Below are 26,263 nucleotides of genomic sequence, written 5' to 3'. Positions count from 1 at the left end.
CGCTGCCTGGTGTACGTGGTTTTTTTTCACGCACACCAGGCAGCGCCGGTCGGCTAACGCCGGCTAACGCCATTCAATAAATACGGCGCCCGCATGGCGCTTCAGAATGGCGTTAGCCGGCGCTAATTTTTTTGGCGCAAAACTGCGTTGGCGCAGTTTTGCGTCAAAAAGTATAAATATGGCCCTCAGTGTTTAGTTCGAGATTGGTGCAAGCCTTCAGCTGCAACAAATACTGGGGCATATTTATACTCCGTTTGCGCCGAATTTGCGTCGTTTTTTTCGACGCAAATTCGACGCAAAACTAACTCCATATTTATACTTTGGCGTTAGACGCGTCTAGCGCCAAAGTTCATGGAGTTAGCGTCATTTTTTTGCGTGAACACCTTCCTTGCGTTAATGAGATGCAAGGTAGGCGTTCCCGTCTTAAAAAATGACTCCCAGGCATGTGCGTGGTATTTATACTCCCGGGCAAAAATGACGCCCGGGAGTGGGCGGGGCAAAAAAAACCAGCATATGCGCCTCTTTTTACCGCCTGGGTCAGGGCAGGCGTTAAGGGACCTGTGGGCTCAGAATGAGCCCAGAGGTGCCCTCCCCTGCCCCCAGGGACACCCCCTGCCACCCTTGCTCACCCCAGGAGGACACCCAAGGATGGAGTGACCCATCCCAGGGAAGAAAAGGTAAGTTGTGGTAAGTATTTTTTTTTTATTTTTTTTGTGGCATAGGGGGGCCTGATTTGTGCCCCCCTACATGCCACTATGCCCAATGACCATGCCCAGGGGACAGAAGTCCCCTGGGCATGGCCATTGGGCAAGGGGGCATGACTCCTGTCTTTGCTAAGACAGGAGTCATGTTAATGGCGTCTGGGCGCCCAAAAAAAATGGCGCAAATCGGGTTAAGACGATTTTTTTGCCTTAGCCTGACTTGCCCCATTTTTGGACACCCAAACGCCATTTTTACCTACGCCGGCGCTGCCTGGTGTACGTGTTTTTTTTTCACGCACACCAGGCAGCGCCGGTCGGCTAACGCCGGCTAACGCCATTCAATAAATACGGCGCCCGCATGGCGCTTCAGAATGGCGTTAGCCGGCGCAAATTTTTTTGGCGCAAAACTGCGTTGGCACAGTTTTGCGTCAAAAAGTATAAATATGGCCCACTGTTCTTTTGATGACAAACCTAAACAAGCATTGCCAAAAGCAATAGTTCTCATATGTGAGATCTATTGGCTTTGTCGAGGTTTTTTTCAAATGTTTTACACATGCTGCATAGCAGTGCAGGCTGCTGAGCAACAATGCATAAAGTAAAGAAAAAAGTGCTACGACACAGCCAGCAATGACAGCCTCATTTAGCTTTTTTCTCTTTAAGCTATGCTGCACAGCAGCTCGAGCAGCGGCTGTGCATTATGCTCTAATAGTGGAGGGGTGGGAACAACACCAAGAGGTGCCTGGGAGGAGAGAGCAGTAACAGACAGCAGGAGAAGGACATGGGGAAAACAACACAAGAGAACTGCAGGAGAAGAGGGAGAAGTAACAATGAACAGCAGGAGGAGGGCTGGGGGCGGAGACCGTATAGTGCCATGCGCTCTTGAGTGCATGACAAAAAGTAAAAATAAATAATAAAATACCTGCAGCAGCATGCAGTCAGTGGAAGGACACTGATCTCAAACAGGAAGTTGAGATTGGTCCATGTTCCATGACAGGGACAGAAGACTGGGAGGAAAGCAGGGGAGGCGAGCAGCCGGGAGGAAGCAGGAGGCATGAGCAATAAGAAGCAAGGAAACTAGTGATGTGGGAGACAACTAATGGTAAGTATTGCTAAGTAATGGGGAGCCTCTAAACCCACTTTTGAGCTTTTATTTAAATTAACAATTGATTTTGCTGACAGCATATTTGTGCTGGTCAGGCAAAACCTAAAAAACAGTCCTGAGATATTTACAAGCCAGAAAAACAACATTTAGAAAACACACAAGAACTTAAATGCCAGAGCTGTGTATAGTGTTCAATGTTTCTACAGCCAAAGCGTTTTACCTAATCTTTAAATGCCTCCAAGCACTTTAATCTGATGTTTTTTAAACAAGTTTAGAGTTTTACACGTTTATTGTAAAAAGGCTTGATGCCTCTTTTGGAGAAAACGTTATAAAGGTAAAAAAATACAGAACACTGATCTAAACTAAGCATTGTTGCGTCAGGTAAGAAGAGAATGCATAAGTATAATACGTAGGGTAGCTTCTGTGACACGCTGGGTGCAACATCTGCACCACACCCATCATAAAAATACTACCTGTGGAAAAACACAATCACAGAAAGGTGCAGAGCGTCTTCATCCAGTCGAACAAGATTCCACCCCTAGTCGTGTCACCTGGATTGTTTTCTCACTTCAGTTCCTCATTCTTGATGACACTGACGTTTTAAATGGCTGTCTCTATGCCTCTAGGCACCAAGAGGCAGGTAAGCTAAACATGCAAACTTCACATACCCTCTCGTTCAACTAGATCTGTCAGCGGATTAATGCTCCAAGACACTTTACCTCAAGAGAAGAAAAACCTGAAACCCGTCGAAAGACGTCACGTGTGCCTTTCGGGAAGTTTCACTGAGCCTTTCTAGTGTCTAGTCAAATCTGATTTTCTTTTTCTTTTCTTATTGGTTGCATTGTTTGTGGAAAATCACGTGACCATACAATTGGCCAGTATTCACGGAGATGGAAGGCTGCAAAGGATCACATCTAAAGCACAACCTGTTCTGGTGGATGAACGTCTGTGACAGGAAAATCAGGTTGTTACTCCCCAGGACTGGTCCTCATCAAAATTGCTGGTAAAGCCAGGGCAGGTGTCATGTCATCAGACCACTAATAATTTTAAGGATGATACTTTTCAGTTTATTTTTTAAATGTATCTCCTGAAGCCCGGTTGTCATTTTCATCGCTCTACTAACTGGTCATTGCAAACCACCCTGTCTTAGTATCCATGGATGCCAAACCAGTAGTCCATCCCTGGCCTTATTTACAAAAGTAAGAGTTGTTGAAAGGTAAACCGACCAGGTATTTCGGCAGTGTGCTGCAGTACAAGAGGCTGCTTTCAGGCCTAAACTGGTCTCTAATAGGCCAGGGAACAGTTTTAGTTACACAGGTGAAGTTTGCAAAGTCATAGGTTTTGTATTATGTAAAATTTGTGAAATTTCACACTAGAAACTTCTGCAAATTTTTGGTTCACTAGAAACTGGTTTGTGCAGAAAATGTCTCAAGAGGCATTTTCTGCTCAAACCAGTCTCCTGCAGCCATTTCATCAGGCATATACCTTTTATATGCATAAAAATCAAGTAAGATACTGGCAAACCACATTTCATAGATTGATTTCCATACATTTTTCAGGTGATGCATGGGGAGGGAGAGATATTATGCAATCTCACCCCAGCTGAAGATCAGAGCCCACCACAGCTGTCGAGCAGCCCCAGCCATACAGGTGACAATGCTGTTTCTGCATCATACAGTCTGCTAAGGCTACATTTCTGAATGTAACTGCCAGTGGTGAAGTGGCACAGGCATTGTGCCAGTAGGGCCCTACTGTAGAACTTCCTTCGCGGTGACAGGATGGCTCCAGCAAAGCAGACCCACAGAGTTGCCACTACCTGGCAGTAGTGCCTGCAGAGAGACTAGAACTGGTGAGCCCTAGAAGGTACATCTGAGTATGGGTGGGGGGCACGAGGGCAAGGTAGCACAGGGGTTCTATATTGTGGTGGCAAAGAGATAAATGCTTTATGCATGAGGAGAAAATGTAAAAACTACCATATTGTCTACACTCCCCACCCTCCTGATAAATAAACATATCAATAAATACACCATTACGAGCCCTGTGGTACATGCATGCATATTTAAAAGCTTGATTGCTAAGTGAGGAAACTGAGGGAAATGAGCAGATCTGTTTAGCAATGGTATCTGAAATATTAGGAGGTTAATACATCAATCAAGAGCGATCATCCTAGCAGGGGATTTAAAAAAAAAATCACAAAACAGCATTTGCTGTAGTGTCTGTAGAGGGTTTGCTAGATTCCACGCGAAATAAGCATGTTTACAGCACCCTTTTTCTCATGCTCTTTATTGCACGGCCAATGTTTATTGCAACCTCAAACTACCAGTATATCGCTTTTTTAATACAAACCTGCACTCTTGGTGTTTAGGAAGGGCACGGTGGTCAGAGTTGTCAAGTAAATTAAGGATTTGATTAAATAAACTTAAAGGGTGAGAATTGCATGTCTGATTCTGTGCAAAAGTAGAGCCACAAAACCAACCCAAAAAAACACACTGTGAAATCGTTACTTTGGTATAGCTGCACTTGTATCACTTGCTACAAAGTGTCGATAATCTAAGCACTTATTGGGACAGGACCGCACTAAAGATAGAATGGATTCCATAACATTGTCGTTTCACAAGAACTATTAAAGTTAGACGTAGGACAATTGATTCAAACGAACCTGTAGGCCGCAACCTCGTGTGCATGCAAAGTTTTAGGTTATGCCAGACAGCACTAGCCTTTGTGCTTCTAAATGCCCATATCAAAATCAGTACTCGTGCTTTCTATGCCACGAGGTTGCGCAAACATAGTACACCGGTGCAGTGCTTGCGCTTTTGAGCTCAAAGGGGCGGATTTCAATGTGAGAGGGAAAGAGGGCTTTTCAATGTATCTGAAACATGGGAAGTGACTGACGGGCACAGCACCACCATGATCACACCCGTCGCAAGAAGCAGTCCTCTACTCCGCGAACACCAATAGCTGCAGGACACTTGTATCTCAAGAATGAACACCATCTCACCATTTCTGCACCTGCAGCAATGCAATTAGATGCGTGACTAAGAGGAAGCCACGATGGTGCACACTTAATTGCTTTTGGGGGGCTGGAGATGGCAAACACTTCTGCTAACCACCTGTTTCTTTCCCCCCAATTCCAAAGCCTGTTTCCATCCTACACAACAGAAGAAGTGGTGTTACTAAAATAAGCCGTAACACAACAATGGTGGATGCAGTTTGAGAGATCCGTGCTCCTGGTACACCTGAACATGGAGATACGTATCCACAGAGAGGAAGACACGGCTCTAGGCTAAGGCTGAAAAGAACAGATATAAATAACACCACATAAGATGGATCTGCATTATGCACACAAAATTAATCCATGTGCACAACTGGATCTTGTTCCAGGGGTGACGTCTTGCTCCCACTAAGACTTTCCCCCACAAGTCCACCCATCATAAACATCTAGCACTGAGTTTGCACAATACTCAAGCAGAGAGGCACTCTTGTTCTTAACTCTTATTGCCGTGGGAAATGTTGCCTTGGATGACAAGATGTGTATCATCTGAACGTGATACATCCATTGCAAAGAGGAAGTTCACCACAGCCGAGCTTTCTATGGATTCATGATACCTCTGACTATTAAGGGAACAGTCTTGTTTGACCGAGAGATCAAAACAAAATGGAACACAAGGGCGAGTCCACTTGCGTTTTCACAAAAGAGAATTCTGGCTTAATTATCTCAGGATAAGAAACTGGCAAATTAATGTGCATCCATCACACCAGTTCCAGTTGCTCTCCCGGCACTCTTATCAATAAATCAAGGCATTTTAACCAGTGTTATGGAAAAACTTCTCCTTATAACCCCCCCGCCCCCATGTATATATTACAATAGCTACCAAAAAATAAAATATTAGAAAGAAAAAGTAATGAATATAACACTGCATACATATTAATGCATCACATGTATGTATATGCCTGACCATGTGACTAATATTGCATGCACATACATGTGGGTATATGCAGATGGGTTTACGCTCAGTATAGAGATATGACTATATGTGAAAATATGTGCATATGTGTATATATATTTATACATATATACATATATTCATGTAAAATAAAATCTTCCATGTCTCCCTCTTCCTCCACTCTCCGACTCTTCCTAAACCTTTCAGACTATCTACCTCCTCAGCCAGATCAAAGGTGCACACATTCACCATTCCTAGTAACATCTCATATCTTTCCTTTACTAATCCATTCCAATTATTCTATCCTTATTAAAAAAAACAAAAAAACTAGAGTAAAGACATGGGATCTCGAGAGCACAAACTTAACACAACTAATCTGACAAGGAAAAAGAAGCTCATATTACTAATCTACTACCTGTTTACCTCTAACCTTGGGTTCCAGACTAGTGTGCTAGTTGCCGCAAAGTGCTTCTATGCCTCAGAGTTAGTACAATTTCTACATCTTATCCTACCAGTCAAGTTGATTTGTAAGCCTACGTTATGCTGCACTCTCCACGACACTATTCTTCGAACAAAGAGCTGCTGATGTTTCTATTGTTCCTATCGCTATGGTGTACTTGATGACAGAAGTTAAGACTATATATTTCTGTTTTTTTCAGCTTTTGGTGTTCCATCTTGTTTTTCTCTGTCTCTTGTACAAGGCCAGATGTTTGCCATGTGCAGCTTACTAGAATGATGTGCTGGCACCTCTTCATTGAGGGGCTCCAACCTACTCCATCTCAAGGCTAAGGTAAGACCCCCAGTGGACTAATGCTGCCATTATAAAAATCAGTGTGTAACCTAAAGGTCAGAGGTTCTAACCCTGCGGGTCCACTTATTTTATCAACCTTAGAAGGATGAAAAGTTAAATTCCTTCAATATGTGTAACAATTAACACCTCCTAGCAGCAACTAGAGACCATTCACATTGTAGAGTGTGCTGTTTAAGGGTAGTAATTATTACTCAGAAACATTTTTATAAGTGCCTGTTGCAATAGCAAAAATGCAGGAGTGAACACTCGACAATGTAAGTAGAAACTAAGAAAAGAAATCAGGCTAAACTATGTGAGCTTAACAATGAGATCAGCAAAAAGCACTCCTCCATAATAACTGCACTTGACCTCACTGTTGCACTTATTTGTTTGCACGATTTTTAATGAATGCCTACTCTTCTAATAGTTTTATTTCCGTCATTGTGAGAGCAATCGCTTTTCCTTTACAAAAGTGGTGTGCTTATGCTGCATATGTATCTGCTCAATTTTTTTTTACTAAAGAATCTGATCTGGTGTAGTTGTTTCTGATAACCCACACATTGCATGTCTACTGGTGCTGGGCAGGAAGTCAGACATGCATTATCAGTACTTGCAGAATACCAAGCCAATATCATCCCAATACAACAAAATGTACTCCTGCAATAATGAACTGACACCACATGGGTCCAGTTCAGATTGCAAAGCATCTTGGAGAGCAACAGAAAGCTTCGTCACAAATGACAAAAGAAAGAATATACTTTTTGCACATTGGAAAAGTGCCCCCCGCAACATGGGGGGAGCGCGGCCCCTTAGGGGTCGGGGACGCCGGGGGCCTGGCCCTCGCACTAGTTGTGCACGGGCCGGCCTGCGGATTCTGCTCACGCGCCTGGTAGTGTCGCAAGCAGGACGTTGGGGTTGGCAGCAGTGCCGGACCGGTTTGGGCCGCCGCGAGCCAGTGGTATAAAAGCACACACCCACCCCCCCTGACCCCCCCAGAAGGCTCAGCCTTCTTCTTCCTGGCGCGGCGGCCCAGACGGACGGGCCTGTTGTAGAAACCCACCCACCCACCCTCTCCTTATTATTAGGCAGGAGAAAGAGAGAATAAAGTAACAGGAAGCAACAGAGGGGACCCCAAGGGTGGGGCCCCGGTATAACAACAGATATAGGATCCTGAAGTCCTGGACCAACCTGCGGATGGACACACCTGATTGGGGGTAGGGAGCCCAGATCACTGGGGTGGTCACGGGGCTCATGCCCTGGGCCTCCCCGGTACACCCCTTGGCTGATTGGTGTTTGGAGAGGGGGCAGAACCCTGAGCATGGGGGCAAGGAACAGAGAAAGCAGGGGTACCGCGCCCCCGAGGGATACAGGTGACGACCAGTCCCTGTGTCGTCCAAAGGAGGTTCAGGACAGGAAGGGATCCTGTCAAAATAATTTATGGTTACAAATGAAAAAGTATCTTCTATAACAGTATATATTAAATTTGTAGTGAAATGTTTTTATTAGAGTAATATGCATATGATGACTTGCATAAATCGTTTCTATGATTTTTAATGAAAGTATATATAAAAATAAATACTTCTTCCATCAAACTAAATTGTCTTGTCGGTTGGTGTATGACCGGTATTGGGGCTAAGGGCCCACTGGCGGCTTCCGAGCCCTGTGACTGTGTATATGCTGGTCAGCCCAGTGTTAGTTGCCACCAGAAGGAAACGTTTATGGGCCAACATTTCCACTGGTACCCCAGGTGTCTAATGTCAGCTCATTTGGTTAATGCACCTGCTATACAGATATTTCTACAAGTCAGAGGTTTTGAAGCTTGACTGGCTGACTCACTTATCTTTCTTTCAAGGTGACCACATTTTAGTAACTTTTGATCCATTTGAGCTAGAAACAAGTATTTTGTCAAAACCTTAAAATGATGTAGCAGATGATGGATTATGCGGCAAACCCATAACTATGCAGTAACCGCTGCAGGCTCAGAATCGCATAATTCAAGTAGCTCTGTATATAAGAAAAGCCCAGACACAGTCAATAGGTCTCACTTTGTTTTCATACTTTTATCATGAACGCGATTGAGTTCAGGTGCTTATTGTTGTTAGACACCCAAAGTATAAATACTGGATTTGTGATTACCAAACAACCATCCTCTCATTGTAGTGGCTTGCAATACAGGCCTTAAGTTGTGACAGACTCCCACTATTTAACGCTAGGAGCTGATTAACGAAGAGCTCTGGGTATGACATCCAACGTAAGCATTAGGCACCCCCACCTGGACTTACTGCATTTCTGCACCACCTCCACATTAAAGTTAGCCACCACGAAGGCAAGGGTGCGCCAGGCAGATGAATCGGATCATAACACTTTGGAATGGGGATCCTGCCCCCCCCCTGAAACGATCACGCAGCTGGGGGGAGCCGTCGTCGCTGTTAGCAATCTGCTCAAGTACCCACGTCCTTCACTCAGTTCAAGGTGAAGTATAAGCTGACAGCGCCTGGGAGTGGCGCGAATATTACCTGGCCGAATCACGGCTGCATTGTTCTCTTCTTAATCCTTGAATTTTACTACTTTAGTGACGGGCGAGCGAGTTTAAAAACGCCTGTCTGAGCTCTCTGTTTGCTCAGCACACAGAGCATTGAAGGGTCGCGCGCATTCCGGGGATGCGGCCTCAGAGCGCGAGGCGCGCGCCTATTGACAAAGCCAAGTGTTCCCGGTTCCGATTCCTGCCGCGAGCGCGCGGCCGCCCACCTGGCGCAGGCGCCGCACCCCCTGACGCTCCACTTTTAGCCCTGAGCCTTTGTGAGGCCCTTTGTCAGAAAGCAGTCCCCGCCTGGCAGGCCGGCCGCCTGTTGTTTTAAGAGTGAAATGGGACTTTTCACCATAGTTTTTTCTTGTAAATAAACAAGATCAAACAAAGAGGGATCTCCAAAGAGGCAAACAAAGGCCTTCCCTGGGAAAATAAAACTCAGCCTTTCAGAGCTAGCATTCCCCGAAGCAATGCATTTCCTTTACTTTGGGAGTGTATAAAGGCCTGTACTTTAATCTCGCCCCATACGAGGGTGAAACGAGTGCAACTCATGACGACACAGGTATTATTTCCCCACCCTCCAGTGTGCAACAAGGAGCCGTGAATCACATAGGAGCACAATGCCTGCCCAGTATGACCTCCTGCCCGCTATCCTTCTGGGCGCCCACAGAGACAGCTCATGAGTCTCACTGAATTGCTTCATGGGCTGCTCAAGAACCTATTGGATGTGCCAAGAGACTGGATGTGGCCCCACTAACTGATGGCAATGAATCACCTTGTCCAGGAGGTTGGTACAGTGGATGTGCCCATGCGCATGTATGCAAGGCAGACGTTTTTAAATGCTCTGCAATGTTACACAAAATTTCGTGTGCCACCATTGGCTAATTCAGTGGCCTCTTGGCACTGGTGCAGATCTTTTAGTGAAGACTTTAGTATGCTCACTGCAAGTTTTCCAAATGAAGGAAGCCTCGGTGGGGGTTAGAAGGTGGGATGGATCTCGATGCTCACACCTCACCTATGTGAGTGTGATCACATCAACATCTGCTGGTTTCGGTTCTTGAGGGAGGGTTGCTTCTTGCAGTCCCCAGCCTCATCTATGAAAGTGTGGTTAGAATTATCTGCAGTTGTGAATTTATTTATAGAGGGACTCCGTGGAGTTGACAGGAGGGGTAGGCTCTGGTGTCCTTCCAACAAACTTGTTTGTGTCTCCACCAACCAAAAATCACTACAAAGTAGTCCTTCTGGTCTGGGACACACAGATGTATGTGTACGTTGTCGGCATGGCAGTTAGGAACCTTGGCATCAAAACTGATGCATAGCTGACAATTCTGCCTTCCATTAACGACTGCATCACACAATTGCTTTTTTCACCTTAGTACTCTCATAATATCGTTTCTCCCAATGACTGACATGCATATAAATAAGTATATTGTGGCCTAAGATCCCCCATTGCTTCATAATGCTGCTGAGTCACTAGCTTCTTTAACCTGACATCCATTTTAGGGCGGGGTGTACCATATAGCCATGGGAACGGTTAACATATAGCATTATAGATGGGCAACAGTGAATTACAGGTATGCTTTTTACCAAGGTGTTCTGAGTGGCATCAAGTAGACATGAGTGAATTCTCTTATCCATGCTAATAGCTCTGGGAGCCATGAACAGCACGACTATTCATGTCAAGCAAGCAGTTACCCTCTCAAACTAATCTTCCTTTTTCCATTCATCCTCTGCATTTCACTTTCTCTCCTTCCATCCTATGAGTTAAGCGCACCTGATTAGGTGTTCGGGCTTTCACAGTCGAGACCACACAACTATGGAATAGATACCATTTCTTTTAGTTTTCAAAGGTGAATGAACATATGGATGTACCCAAACTGAAATCAGTTGTAGGCCCATGATCACACAGCAACAAAACACTCCCAGGCGAACCCTGGGCTCAACAATTATATGTGTAGTTCAGGCGCTGGCAGCTTTTTGCAGGAAGTGAGCGCAGTATAATGTTGCCTACAGTATAAAATGCAGCAGGATGTAAAGAGCTATGAACATGCTAAGGAAAACAATGTAGCCTGTGTCAAGCAAGTCAAACCACACTGAACATAGTACAGTTTATGTTCCCTGGCCAAGACTGAAAACAGGCCGGCATCCACCCACAAAGTAGCGGGATTTGCTGTGCTTGGAGTTGGGCTATGGCCACCTTTTACAGGCTGACTATCAATGGTGCAGCTGTCTGGGTCAGCAGGGTAAAGGGAGGCATTTTGAGATTACGGAGTGTGTTTTAGGGACTTTGAACAGCTCACGATTGTGAGAGCTGTTGAATGTTGTCACTAATATGGCTTTTATCTTTGCATAATCTTCTGCAATGGCTGCTGGACAGGGCTCTTCAAAGACCTTTCAGGGCCAGAAGGATGTGAGTTACCTGAGTAAGTTATAGGAGAAAAGGTGACCCTTCATTTATGGCATGGGTTCTGTAGCTTTTCAGTGAGAGGTTACTGAAGCAGGTACATTGTCATGAGTATTTGTCATTTCGATTTAACTTTCTATGTGAAAAAGGTGACCAGGGCACGTTTGATGGGCCTTCTGTGCAAGCATAAACTGCAGGGGCAATAGATGACCTCGAGGTCCTATAACCAAACATCAGTTTGCCATTTTATTTTCCCACAGCACTGATTTTCAGAAATTCACAGATATGCTTTTTCAAAATCATTTGTTCCTACATCACAGTCTTACAGAGCTCGAGGTCATTCCATACCTTCCCTTCGTCGTTTATATCCCACGTAAAGGAAATCGCGTTGTAGGCAATCTCCTCGATGTTACTGATAGTATTGAAGCTCTCTTTGTAGTCCGCTGTCAGGGAAAAAATATATGCACATGTATTAATCATTACTGCAGACAAAAACGCTTACCTAAACTGCAGTTCTTCAGGGGTTAACCAGTGCTTAATTTGGGCCTGTGGTTTCCGGTGCGGGGCACCGGCACCTATTTTTAAGGGCCGGTGCTTCTTTTTCTCCCTCAAGCATTTACTACAAGGGAAAACACATATGGGTAAAGTCTAAGGAAGAGAAAATCGAAAACGCGTCCTAAAGGGAGAAAGCAGAAAGCTGCAAGAGTGAGCTGAAGGGTCAGGAATGTCTGTAAATGGATTGAAGAGTCCCGAGATGGCTTCAGGATTACGTTTTCTCAGTATTGCATGCTTCTACATTTAAAAGCAGCTGCCACGTACTTCGCAGGAGAGCTTTGGGCACCGGCATATTTCTACTTACAAATTAAGCACTGGGGTTAACAAAACCAGTACTGAAACGAACCTTGGATGGATCTTTCATCACCAATTACTCATTGCTCATAAAATCTTTGGGGAAAAAAAGGAACGCATGTGACGCATGCCTAACAGGTACAGGCGGGGTGCTGGGGTCCAGAAGTATTAGCAGATTCACCTCCCATAAGAAGGATGCGGCTCGTCCTAGAAATTCTTAAATAATGAACACGGATCTGCATGTGAGTCTTGTTTCGGGAGCAGGTGATTAATCTGGCTTTTCTTCAAAGAAGGCGGGACTGAGGCTCGGCTTGCGCACTGGGTGCTTGGGACAGGGCCACCGCCCGCTGGTCGGAAAAAAGGTGGTGGTTTCCTTTTAAGAGAGCTGAAAATATATTTCCAGGTATTGAGAGTTTGAAGGGTAGGCTCACAATAAGAACTTGTTTCCTCTTGTACCCAGTTTTTTAGAGGCTGCATTCAGGGAAGAGATTTCACGTAGAGCGCAGGTGTAGCTCTAAAGCTGGCAGAAGGCACTCTGGGCCATGGTGTGGTGTTTTGTGAAAGGCCTATTTCAAAATTACATTTCAGCAGAGAGCATGGGTGCTGCCAAAGAAAACTAGGTTTAAAGTCTGACAGCAGTAATTAAAGACTTTAGGGGCGGGGGAGGAAGTGCCTTACCTATGTCAATGCATCTTTGTTTCGCGGTGTGTTGTCGCGAGTGCCAGTACTTCCAGTGCCTGAGCTGATCCTCTCGACATTTGTCTTCAGCAAACACAACCATGATCACACTCTACACAAAACAAAAGGGAGACTTAATGCCACAAAGCTTATTCCAGAGAAATGGCTATTTGCTTAAAATGGATATTACTGCAGTTGGTAAAAAAAAAAAAAATACAATAAAAAACACTGCTGCGGCATATTTTGTAGCTACTTGTACTTAATTTCCTTGGCTTGCTTTATTTGCTGTGCCACATATGTGGCCCAGAGGGGGACAGGAGAGCACCAACAATATGGACATGTGTGTTTATGTTGACATTCTACTATGGGCATTTACAGGTTATTTCTTACAAGTTCATATTTATGCATGTGTCTAGATCCCAATGCTCTCTAATACTGTCTGCATGGCAAGAAGGCCTAAAGGCCAGCACACCTCAGCTAGTGGTTGTCATAAGTGACACTCATATATGGATCAGCCCACATTGTGAGGCACTGGTTGGGCACAACTCTCATTTACAGTTCATGGGGGTCACCAGGCACACGGCCATTTCTTTTATACAGGGAGTGCAGAATTATTAGGCAAGTTGTATTTTTGAGGATTAATTTTATTATTGAACAACAACCATGTTCTCAATGAACCCAAAAAACTCATTAATATCAAAGCTGAATATTTTTGGAAGTAGTTTTTAGTTTGTTTTTAGTTTTAGCTATGTTAGGGGGATATCTGTGTGTGCAGGTGACTATCACTGTGCATAATTATTAGGCAACTTAACAAAAAAAAATATATACCCATTTCAATTATTTATTATTACCAGTGAAACCAATATAACATCTCAACATTCACAAATATACATTTCTGACATTCAAAAACAAAACAAAAACAAATCAGTGACCAATATAGCCACCTTTCTTTGCAAGGACACTCAAAAGCCTGCCATCCATGGATTCTGTCAGTGTTTTGATCTGTTCACCATCAACATTGCGTGCAGCAGCAACCACAGCCTCCCAGACACTGTTCAGAGAGGTGTACTGTTTTCCCTCCTTGTAAATCTCACATTTGATGATGGACCACAGGTTCTCAATGGGGTTCAGATCAGGTGAACAAGGAGGCCATGTCATTAGATTTCCTTCTTTTATACCCTTTCTTGCCAGCCACGCTGTGGAGTACTTGGACGCGTGTGATGGAGCATTGTCCTGCATGAAAATCATGTTTTTCTTGAAGGATGCAGACTTCTTCCTGTACCACTGCTTGAAGAAGGTGTCTTCCAGGAACTGGCAGTAGGACTGGGAGTTGAGCTTGACTCCATCCTCAACCCGAAAAGGCCCCACAAGCTCATCTTTGATGATACCAGCCCAAACCAGTACTCCACCTCCACCTTGCTGGCGTCTGAGTCGGACTGGAGCTCTCTGCCCTTTACCAATCCAGCCACGGGCCCATCCATCTGGCCCATCAAGACTCACTCTCATTTCATCAGTCCATAAAACCTTAGAAAAATCAGTCTTGAGATATTTCTTGGCCCAGTCTTGACGTTTCAGCTTGTGTGTCTTGTTCAGTGGTGGTCGTCTTTCAGCCTTTCTTACCTTGGCCATGTCTCTGAGTATTGCACACCTTGTGCTTTTGGGCACTCCAGTGATGTTGCAGCTCTGAAATATGGCCAAACTGGTGGCAAGTGGCATCGTGGCAGCTGCACGCTTGACTTTTCTCAGTTCATGGGCAATTATTTTGCGCCTTGGTTTTTCCACACGCTTCTTGCGACCCTGTTGACTATTTTGAATGAAACGCTTGATTGTTCGATGATCACGCTTCAGAAGCTTTGCAATTTTAAGAGTGCTGCATCCCTCTGCAAGATATCTCACTATTTTTGACTTTTCTGAGCCTGTCAAGTCCTTCTTTTGACCCATTTTGCCAAAGGAAAGGAAGTTGCCTAATAATTATGCACACCTGATATAGGGTGTTGATGTCATTAGACCACACCCCTTCTCATTACAGAGATGCACATCACCTAATATGCTTAATTGGTAGTAGGCTTTCGAGCCTATACAGCTTGGAGTAAGACAACATGCATAAAGAGGATGATGTGGTCAAAATACTCATTTGCCTAATAATTCTGCACTCCCTGTATATGAGGAGTGGACTCTTTTCTGTGCCCTCTTCTCTTCCACTCATTTCCCGGTTTCATGCTCTCTGCAGTGAGCGGGACCTTATGTGCTACAGTAAGAGATAGCTGGCCTATAGTGTCCCCCCCATAGATACAGTGCTTGGAACCAGCAACTTACGTTAAACTTAAAAACGCAATAAGGTGAACATTAAAAAAAAATGTTCATTAACAAAATGGTTTTGTGGGTTGCTCTTGCTTTATCCTTTCCTCTGATGCCATTTGTGCGGAACAGATCTTGGTTATTCCAAACCTTGTATTTATGGTGCAAGCATTATAGTTCCTCCTCTCGCATGCTGAATAAAATTCAGGATACTGCAGCCGGTGAAGAAGCAAAAAAGCATAGCAGGGCGCACAAAGAAAAGTAACTTCCTTCGCTTCCCAAGGCTTTGAGATACCCATAGGTCTGGAGAACAGAGAGTCGCAAGCAAGGCTGCCTCTCCACCCCCTCCCCCCCCACCCCACAACAACCCTACTAACTCTTCAGAGGCAACAGCCACTTTCCCATATTCACGTTGACCAGTCAGGGTATGAGGGTGAAAGGGAGAGGTGGAAGCGAACGTACCAGGGTAGGGAGAGGGCTTGGACAGGACATGGGTCAGTGACAGGAAAGGTGAGTGTGAGCATGGCATTTTGTCAGTCACAGGGAGGTGGTGGTGGCCCTGGCAGGGGACATTTCAAGAAAGGCTTTGAATCGTAGGAAACCTCGCTATGTCTAGTGAGTAGTTTTAAGCAAAGGGGAGTGAAAAAGCACTTGCGGGGATGTTCAAGAGAAAGAGGACTATGTTAGAGGACACTAAATCTGTCATTTGGGTGGAAATGTGAGGTGGCTTCCTCTGTGCCAGGTGCCAGTAATAGACCACAGTACAGCTGCCCCTTTGTATTCAGCAGCATTGTGTGTCACTCCAGTAAGAAGAACGAGCTCCACTGGGTAGGGTTGTGATAACCCCGGTGCACCCCGCCCTCCCTCAGGTTGAGACTACCACCGGAAATTCATTCTGCTGACTGGTAACATGAAAGGATAGATGAAGTGGCCCCTTTAAAGATCTGAGAGGAGAAAGGCATGCTTGTGATGGGACAAACAAATGAATGAATACAAGTGGCCCCTACATGGGGTGAAGATCGTAGGAGGGGTTAGATCATTGTTCAGCGGGCACGGTGGCAGAGGAGATGTCGACCTGTGTGAGCGAGGACTCTACGGGTGCAAGAGGGTCCTGAACCGTGCAATAGACAGTGAATACAGTTGGGCTCCGAGTATCCACAGTTATTTTATGTGGAAGAAATAAACCCCAACTCGTCAGCAGGGCGCTGCACTTTCAATGGAAGAGCACAGGCGCTTCTCAGTAGGAAGGAAAACATGCCTCTGGACAGTGAGGCCCTGCAGTTGCCTCTTTCCGTTTCAATCACCGGTTCTCATCATTGAACAGAGGGGTAAGGAGGAAGCATGGCATGTCTAGAAGGGTCACATCCTTCATTTTCTATGTAGCTGGCCCTCAATAAAAGATGCATCTTAGACATCAACTTTCAAGTATAATTTACTCTACTGTAGTTCTTTTAACATATTAGTAAAGTGCCAGCACACAAGAAACGATCCTTTGACAATGTCTGTGCTTGTAGTGTTGTCTGAGTGAGAATCTGTATATTTCCTTTGTGTATCACGCACCTTTAACATTGGCATGCATGCCTATATGTATGTCCTCTAGGTGTGCCCGCCACATTGTCTATCAATAAAACGTAGGTAGATCTGTTGACTTTGCAAACAAGTGCTTATAAAGGTTTGGAAAACATACACTCTGGCATTATAACCCTCGGAGTGTTATCCATGTACAGTATTACCCAATTCTGAAGCACATGCGTATTTCATATTTTATGGGCACCTCGTAAATTTTTTAATGAATGAACTTTAAATAATGGTACACAGAGGGCTTTTTGTTCTTCTCTCAGAAACACTCTGCTGCCCACTCTAGTGACAGTCGAACAGAAAAGGACAGACTATAAAAGGAGGTTCTTGACATTAACATATGCTTAGAAATGTAATACTACAGTGAACCTGTGATCCTGTCACATGGTAAAAAGGTATTCTTTTTAAGGATGTCCGATTAGCCAACAACTCATTGCACAGTCACATTCAAATATTCAACAGCCACATATAACATAAACATGAGCCTCACCCGGACTTTGCTGATTGGGTGATGTATCACTTTGTTGCCACTAACTTCCTTCAGGGTGATTGGATAAAACTGCCCCTTATTAAGATAGGTCATTGTGCTGTCTCCTGGCTTCTGGCGAAGGGACTTTGAGGCTTCTAAAGTATATTCAAAGTTGTTGCTAAAGGAATAAAGTTTTGACAAAATAGGGATTTATCAAGTTTTACAGTTTATTTTCTCATTACCAAAGCCCAACACTTCAAAGCTGATCACACATAAGCAGGGCCACTGAAATTATGCAATTGTATGGCTGCTGTGTTATTCACATAATCATAGATTTGCTGCATTCTCCACATAATACATCATCTGTTGCATAATCTGCAGGTTTTAACAAACAAAATGTTCTGGTTCTATCTGAAATGGTTCACAAGTTACTAAAAACACACCGACGTGTTGCTACTCAGTGGAAGGCCCTTTGCAAAGGTTGACTGTTCACCTTTTCGTTGTGTATTACTTTATTTGGGTGTTAAACTGGTATGAATGAGGCACAATCAATGCCCAGACATTGTTAGCAAGTGTAAAAATGACAAAATAATGAAGTGATACTAGCACAAAATGTGCTGCATTACGCCACATAATGTCTTTTTTCCTGCATAATTTACTCAAACCTGCCTCATAATGTGACCCTCCCCAGCCACATAATTGCAGTAGCACTACACATAAACAAATTAACACAATATATGTAGTGGGAAAGCAAGGCTTATTCCCAGCTATTCATTCCTTGGGGTTTAAGGAAAACATGGAGGCTCACCTTTAGTCAAGCTTTTTTAACTTATTTTATTTCAAAGATTTTATTTAGAGTTTCTACAAAGACAAGTGCACTGAGAGCTGCTCCAGTTCCATTTACATACAGCTTCATAACCTTGTGAAGGTACCAAAGTACATTGATGCTGCAGAACATCATGCACTTAAGAATTACAGTGAGTAGTGTTAAGTAAAAGAGAAATGCGGCTGTGTATTGTAATTCATCAGTGTTTTCTCCCTCTTTGTATAACAAAAAAAATAGAGTTAATACAGACAACAGAAAAAACAAAGTATTTTTTTGTACTGTGGGAGTCTATTGTAGCAATAAAAAGGATTAGTTTCAGTGTGGGTTTATATCTAGGGCTTTGTGTAAGACCAATGTTGCAGTGATCATAATTGGTGGTAACCAGTCCTTAATTTGTACTGGTGTTTGTTGGCGCTTGGCAGCAGCACTTATTTACAAAAACCAACACTTTATTATGACAGTCCACCATATGGTGGCAGTGTCTGAATTGTCCTCAGACCAGCAGAGTGTTCCACAGTTTCATATATTTAAAGAACATATGGTCTAGTGCACTAGTCCATTCTTACAACTCAAGATGGCTTGGAATAATGCAAGTTGTTACACTTGTATGAGTATGATGGTTAACAGCAAGCGCTGGGACCGGCTCTTGGTAGCCTTAGCAGGCAGAGTTGATGATGTGAGCCCCGGTGGCTTCTTGAGAAATAAGTTGGCACTGGGACTTTCTTTTTTTTACAAATTAATCACTGGTTGTAACTCTCCTATGGAAGACTGGTATGCTTAAGGCCACGTGTCTTCCACATGGGTCAGCCACCAAACCCATGACATCCTTCACCCGTGTTCCATGACACTTCATCAATCTGCCCTTATTATCTGGGTGTGCAAAACGTGCTAACGCACCCTAATGCAGCATATGGTGAGACACCGCAGAGACAGCAATGCATTGAGGGTCAAAATTGAGAGCTTATTGTAAAATAACGTAGACAAACAGCCTGAAGATTATTACCCAGCAACTGATTCGAAGCCGTAGTCCTCTGAACCCATGCGCAGATTTAGCTCAGGATGGAAGAACGACTGTAATAAAACAGAAATATTCAATCACAAGATAAACAAGCAAACCTCAACCCCAAACAAGTAAACCACTTTTGAGAATGCGCATTGAAGCAGGTGCAGCTCTAGGCGGCAATTACTGGTTTGCCATCTCTCTGAATCTCCAGATTTAGGTGGCTAGTTGTGACACAAAATACAAACCACCCTCGTCTGTGGGGTTTGCACAGTTTCAAGCCAGCTCGGTTATTGAAAGCAGTTTTACAAAGGAGCCTGTGGACGTCAGCAAATCCCAGTATTAGGTGAATGCAAGTCCTATGTTATTTTGCTAAAATAAATGAACATTCACCTTGAGACTGCCTGATCATGGTTACAGGTGGCTTTGTTGCAGAGGAGTGATATAAAATGATGGGGTCTTCCTGCAGAATGTGGTTAAGGCCCCTGAGACTTTCCGCACCTGCCAGAAATGCACAGATCCTAGGTGAATAAAGGCTCCTGGATGGTGGGGTCCCCCCTCGGCCACAGGGCTGGCGTTGCATCAATGTGTAACCGAAGAAGGATTCATTTTGTTGTTTTCCCAGTTTATGAAGTGTGAAAGCTGTACAACGCGAGAACCGATAACATGTCACACCAAAACGTAGACACGACAGTTAATGCGGTTTGTATTGTGGCAGCATCGGGGTTGGCACAAACTGAGGGAGGTCTTTACGGGAGCCAGTCATGCAGAAATGGTGGATTATCTCGTGAAGGGTCTAGAACAGAGGTCTTCAAAGGGGTCCGAGGAGGGCGCCAGGCTCTGGCCAAAAGAAGCATTATACAGATAACAGGCCTTTGTTTTAAGCAGAAGCATGTTATTGCATTTTTATAAAGCTAACAGTGCTTAAGTGCAATGTTTAAATAGGCCTAGACATATTGAAACATTGCAATCTTTATAAAACAATTGGGAAAATTTCTGAAGGGGGTGGCAAATGATTTTTATTTTTCAACTGGGGAGCGTGGCACTAAAAAGTTTGGAGACCACTGGTCTAGAAGGAAGGAGTTTGGAAAGTCTACCAAGTTGGGGGAGGGGGGCTGTGTGAAAACGAAATTAACCTTTTGTGAGAGGTAGCACCTTTGTGCTAAGCAAGAGAAGGAAACCAGCAGCACGTTAATGCAACATAAGTATTTCGGAGAAAATGAAAGTGGAACCAGACAGCCCAAGTTGTGCCTATGGTGCTGAGTATATACCTCCCTCTCTTATAGCAATTTGGCAGATTATATTCTCAGTTCTAACAGAACGACTTATGTTTTCAACAAAGTGTAACATTATTTAACGTCTCCACTTTACATTTGAATCCGTATGTTCAAAACATTGATTCAAGCACATGCTTTAATTTATTTAATTATTTTTTTCATGAGATCTGTCATGCTTCACTCTCCTCCCAGCTGTACAACTTTGCCCAGTATGGTGGATGAATACTCGTAACATTTGTTCTTTACAGCACATGAAGCAGTGTATAAAAAGACAAGCTATTCTCATAAGTAGTTTGCGCCCAGTATTAAGGTGGGCGGAGATGGGACGAGCGTGTGAGCAGGTTGAGATGCCCCAGGGCAGGAGTGACCTGCCGGAGACAGATTAGGTCCGAGGTATGGAAGTGGGAAGACTGGCTGACCCGGTAGCCCGTATCTGTGCTCAACCTTCCTAATCTTACAACGAGTAACAAAAACCAGAACAAACTAAAAAAATACAATGTGACCTGCTTGAGAAACACAGATGCCACTAGGAAGCTCAGTTAAGTGTAGGCCATGACATGCAACGTGGAAGTAAAACACAGTTGGAAACAGCACCAAATAAAACGCAGCAGAGCATCAGTCCTATGATGAAAGGAACTGTACCTTGGATTGGTACACCCAGCACAAAATAGGACAGCTGTCTTTTTATGACAAGGGAACGGAGTATGTGTTTCACATTTCTTTGACAGGGATTACATTTTGCATTTACTGCCACCATCTTTTAGTCAGCTGTAAGATTAGCCAACATCTTTTGATAATGATTTTCAGTTCCGACAGCTAAGTTTCTTAAATTATACCCCTGTGCGCATTGCGTCCGGTTGTCCCACTGCGAAATCCGCTGTTCTGGGCTTTGGACTTTGTACAACAATGGCTGAGTAACGCGATCTCGACCTGGGCCAAGGCAGTGTGGCACAAGAAAGAACAGAAACACAGAAGGTGGTTTAGGCTAGCCTTACCTCTTGCACTTCTTCTTTGAAGGTTTCGGAGAAGGTGGAATCAGGTGTCCTCCTCTGGGCGTTCGCGGGTTGCGCGCTGAACTGGTCACTGTTTCGATCAAACACAACAATGCGGTCTGTGGGCTCAGGGTGGTACACAGACTGCGGGATGCCCACCGAGAAGCTGTGGGGCTGCATTTCCGTTTTGATGGATTGTGTTGGCATGGTTGCAATGGAGACGGTCACCGTGGTATCCGGACTCGTTAGGTGTCCCCGCTTGTCGTGGCCCAGCTGATTACCAGTCGGGAGCACAATATTGAAGGGCACGCTTTTAAGAACCTGCACCCTATTTTCTCCATTGGTAATCAGTGACTGTTCAGACATATTTGCCATCCCATTCCTTAAAAAAAATACACACAATAGATGACTTGTTATTGGGAGGAAGATGCATAGAGGAAATGTAACTGGTTATTTCACATCTTTGGTTGCTTTCATTCTAATGCTTTACAAGAGGAGGGACATCTGGAGATCGCCACTGAAAGGCTCTCATAATGGAGGCACAGAAAAGCCTGCATCCCCAAGGGTGGATCTTCAATACACCTGTATCAATGTGATATGTGCTGCTATTAAGAAGGGTGGACAAAAGTTGATTCCATTTTTTGAAGTTGGGGTACCCCATGTGGCTTATTGAGAATTTCCCAGTAGAACTCGAGAGGGAAAAATGTCTAGCCATTGGGTTACCAAAAACATTTTCTGCACCAGAGGATTGCAAACATTTCCAGAAATTACTGTCTGGGCACAAAGTGTGTGTTCCTCTATTCTTGCATTTCCCAGTGGGCTGCAGACTAGGGACTGCTTTCAGAGCTGGGCGGGCTAGCACAACTCGCCCAGTCTGGTTTCCAGGGCTCATTTTAGTTTCCAGCCCGGCTCTGATTACTGTGCGGTGTAAATTAACACTCTCACTAAGGCTCCTGTTAATTTCAGGAAACAGCCTTTTGCTGCCAAGGAAGACATCAGATTGTACTACAATATATAAGCACACTTTTGGCTGCTGTTGTTACAATGCACAAAACACAAGAAACAATAGTTTAAAACCCAATGACGTAAGTCTAGTCGAATACATATTCATTTAAAGGGATGAATTGTCACACGGATTCCATCAATCACAGCCTGACTTACATCCCCCAGATAAATGGTCTCTAAGCACAGTAGTGCATTTAGACAAGAACAACCCCAAAACAATATGCTAAGCCTTCGCTTCATGAAATGTGAAGGAAACCTGAAAATGCTAATTATAATCTGAGCCATTTGTTTGCTGAGTCTTGTAGTTTGCAACTGCAAAAATCTTACTTATGCAGGTGTTTTTTAAACACAACATAGAGTTTATATTCACATTTTATTTTCTGAACTATATAATGAATCAATTTCCACTCGTTTTACCACAATCAATGAGTCACGCACTTCACAATTTGGTTTCAAGAAACATTTCCCTGCGTAAAAAGACACTTTTCGTACTAATTATAGCAATATGAACATAAAATATCTAGACTACAGTACAAGACGTTCTCATGTGGGTTTAGGTGGCATTTGTAAACCATTCAGCATTTGGTCTGGCTTCATGTCAGCAGAAACCCTTTAAGACAATTTAGGAACATATGACATGGTTACCAGTTTGCTGGATAAATGAATGAGATGGCAAGAGACTGGTAATAAATTCATCCCTGTTATCATAATTAGAACCACTGAGCCTAGAGAACATATTCATGGGTCCCAATCTGCACTACCCATTGTGAGACTGCTCCACCAGAAAATCAAACTCAACACATTCTTATTAACAGCAACACACCCTGTGACTAAGCGGCTGTTTCATTCAATCTACTTGACTTCTCAAAACATGGCGCACCATACCTTTTGGAGTGCTCGTGGTCGTGGTGGTCAAGATCATGCTTTGAATGAGCATTCCTTCGCTCCCGAGGAACCTAAAAGATTGTCATGATTGGTGAGAAAAGAATTAGTTATCCACGAACAATACAAAATGCCTACAATGTATCTTGCGTGCTTGCAAAATAAAGTTAAGCAGTCCAAGGCGATAAGATGACCTTCAAGACTGCATGCATGTGTGCTACGCTCCATGAACTCGCATAGTGCTAATACATTTGTGATATTATGTCATTTACAGTGTCAGGTGCTTTTATCATATCCTCAGTGCTTACTAAATGAGCTAATTTTGGCTTATGAATTCTTAATGTGTCCTAAGCTTTCAAGATATGCCAAGTGATTTCTCGAGGTGCCCCATGAAAAAGGTGCCTAGCGCTTTTTTATTGTGCCTTAAGTTTTCACATGTTCTCCACGGCTTTCTTAATGCAGCTAATGTTTTGAAATAGTGCCCAATAAGTTTGCTGTGTGCTACACAATGAATGCTCTTATTATATATGTAATGCTTTATTAATACTTGCACAACATGTCCAAGGCGCACCCATCTTGTCCTTTATAAATCTGCTCACTGTTTTCTAAGGTGCTTTTTTTTAATGACCAATGCTATCCTAATAGGCCCAATACTTTTGCAATGTGTATACTAAAAATTCCCGAGGTACGTGTCACCTACATAACGTGGCCCCCATTTTAATAATGCACCAATGCTTTTAGGAGGTATCACATGCCCTCCTAACTGGACCAATGCTTTGTTATTGTCTACTGCATTCACAGCGAGGCTTCCAGAGTACCTCTGAGGCTTTCATCACCAATCCCAAACCCTATACAAGGTCAATGTGAATGTTCAAATACATGTTCCTTAATCTGTCCTGCACTTTATACTTTAGAAAGCATCCATTAACTTTTTGATTCTCTAAATGTGCCTTATTTAGGTCAGTGCCATCGTAATGAGTCCAGTACTGTTACACTTTCCCCCATACCTTTCACAATGTCACTTATGTGTTACAGACGAGTCTGTTTATCCCAGTGCTTCTGAGAATAATAATAATAATAAGATTTATTACACTTTGAAGGAAGTGTCCCAGCGCTAGAAAACCGACCCCGGAGAAGAAATTATGCCCATCATCAGAAAAATCTCAATCCGAGCCGAAGAAACAAGTTTTTAGTTTCTCTCGAGAGAGTTTCGGATGGGACCTGCCGAACTGCTACAGGAAGAGAATTCCACATTTTGGGAGCCAGAAGGCCAAACAGGCAGCCTCCTATTCTGCTTCTTTTGACTTTCTGAATGAGGGCCCATTTTGATTCTGCCAATCCTAGGTTCCTGGAAGAAACGCACGGTTTTACTATCGACCATAGATAGTGAGGGCCTTGCCAAGAGATAGCCTTATAGCAGTAGCAAAGTTCTTTCAAAATTACTCTTTGCCTCATCAGGAGCCAGTGCAGTTTCCTTAGTCCGGATGTAATGGAGGCCTGCTGGGGTAGCTTGAGCAAGGCTCGAGTGGCAGCACTTTGGACTCGTTGAAGCCTGTTCAAAGGGGACTGGGAAACACCCAACGAGATGACACTGCAGTAGTCTAGCCTGGATATCACCAAGGCCTGAACTGCCTTCTTCAGGTAGGACATGAAGTATTTTCATCAGGGATCTCAACATACCGAAACATTTCCCTGTGAGGGCAGTAATCTGTTCATCAAAGGACATTTTTCATCAAAACAGATGCCCAGAATGCATCTTGGCAGGGGAGGGTTATGGAACCGAGGTTCTCAGGCCATCAGACATTTGACCAGATATTAGGATGTTTGTCCGGAACCAATACCTCTGTATTCCTGGCATTCAGTTTTAGGCATTTAAATCCATCCAACCTCTGAAAGGCGTTAATGAAGGGAAGACACCATAGAATCGCTATTCTACTATGGAGTGATGGCAATTGGTATGTCATCTGTGTATGAAATAATGGTAAAAGCATGGCACTCGATGACCTCCGCCAAAGAGCGGACATGTACATTGGAGACAGTAGAGCTTAATAAAGAGCCCTGCAGTACTCTCTGCTGCAGGTTACGCACCATCGAGTGGAAAGGCTTTTGAGAAACCTGAAAGGTGCATCCCTGCAGGAATGAAGTCAGCCAGTGCAGCGCACTGTCGCCAGTGCCACTGTCCCAGAGCCTCTTGATCAGGATGTTATGCGACTGAGAATCAAAGGTGGCACTGAAGTCCTTCATAATCCTGCAGGCCGACTCCGAGGATGACAACAGGGTGGATTCGGTGCTGTAAGAAGGGCGGAAGCCAGACTAAGTCCCATGCAGCAAATTGCTATTCTCTAGATAGTTACAGAGCTGCCTGTTTACAGGTTTTTGCGATCTTAGAAAAAAAGAGGCAACTGTGGTATAGGCTGATACTTTTGTGGCTTAGAGGTGTTGAACAAAGGTTTGTTCAGGACAGGAACCACCATATCGTGTTTTCACTGCTGGGGAACAAAGCCGGTGGCCAGAGAGAGAGAGAGTGATAAGCTTGTGCACGGTGAGTTGAATGGTTTAGCTACCCGGTTCCAGGATGGAGGGGGAATTAAGATCTGCTGGAGAACCAGATCTAATGGCAGAGCATAGACCAGTGAGTTCCTCACATTGGATAGGGCAGAAAACCCAAAACCTGACACAGCCAGCTGTTGGGTCAAACCACGTCTACAGCTGTGGGTGGTTTCTGGGTGCCGTGGGGAAGGAGGCATCAATGTTTTTTCACTTTTTCAGAGAAAAAGAAGGCCAGCATGTTACAGCTCTCTTCAGAAGGCAGAGAAGAGGATGAAACTGAGGACAACAAGGTAAGAGATTTAACTATCTGGAAGATTTCGCGAGCAGCTGTTGGTGGCTAGAATTTTCTTGGAGTAGGAGTCTCGGCAGGACTGCTTGATGAGCACGTGAA

The 26,263-nt window shown here is 44.1% G+C and overlaps 1 protein-coding gene across 8 annotated transcripts in view; it reads right to left on the bottom strand.

Annotated features, from left to right (window-relative positions):
• GRHL1 (grainyhead like transcription factor 1) overlaps positions 1-26,263 on the bottom strand; it is a 75,794-nt gene that overhangs the window by 37,260 nt on the left and 12,271 nt on the right. For all 8 annotated transcript variants that reach the window (XM_069235915.1, XM_069235914.1, XM_069235916.1 and 5 more), the window contains exons 3-8: positions 23,326-23,396; positions 21,439-21,817; positions 19,170-19,237; positions 17,362-17,518; positions 12,996-13,107; positions 11,817-11,911 (exon numbers count right to left, since the gene is read on the bottom strand). In XM_069235915.1, the coding sequence (XP_069092016.1) occupies positions 11,817-11,911; positions 12,996-13,107; positions 17,362-17,518; positions 19,170-19,237; positions 21,439-21,817; positions 23,326-23,396 (882 nt within the window). The remainder of the gene's footprint in view (positions 1-11,816; positions 11,912-12,995; positions 13,108-17,361; positions 17,519-19,169; positions 19,238-21,438; positions 21,818-23,325; positions 23,397-26,263) is intronic.

The sequence above is a fragment of the Pleurodeles waltl genome, chromosome 5 (genome assembly GCF_031143425.1).
Source record: "Pleurodeles waltl isolate 20211129_DDA chromosome 5, aPleWal1.hap1.20221129, whole genome shotgun sequence".
NCBI classification, from domain to species: domain Eukaryota; kingdom Metazoa; phylum Chordata; class Amphibia; order Caudata; family Salamandridae; genus Pleurodeles; species Pleurodeles waltl.
The sequence above is the reverse complement of the archived record's forward strand: the minus strand, read 5'-3'. Positions and strand labels throughout refer to the sequence as shown.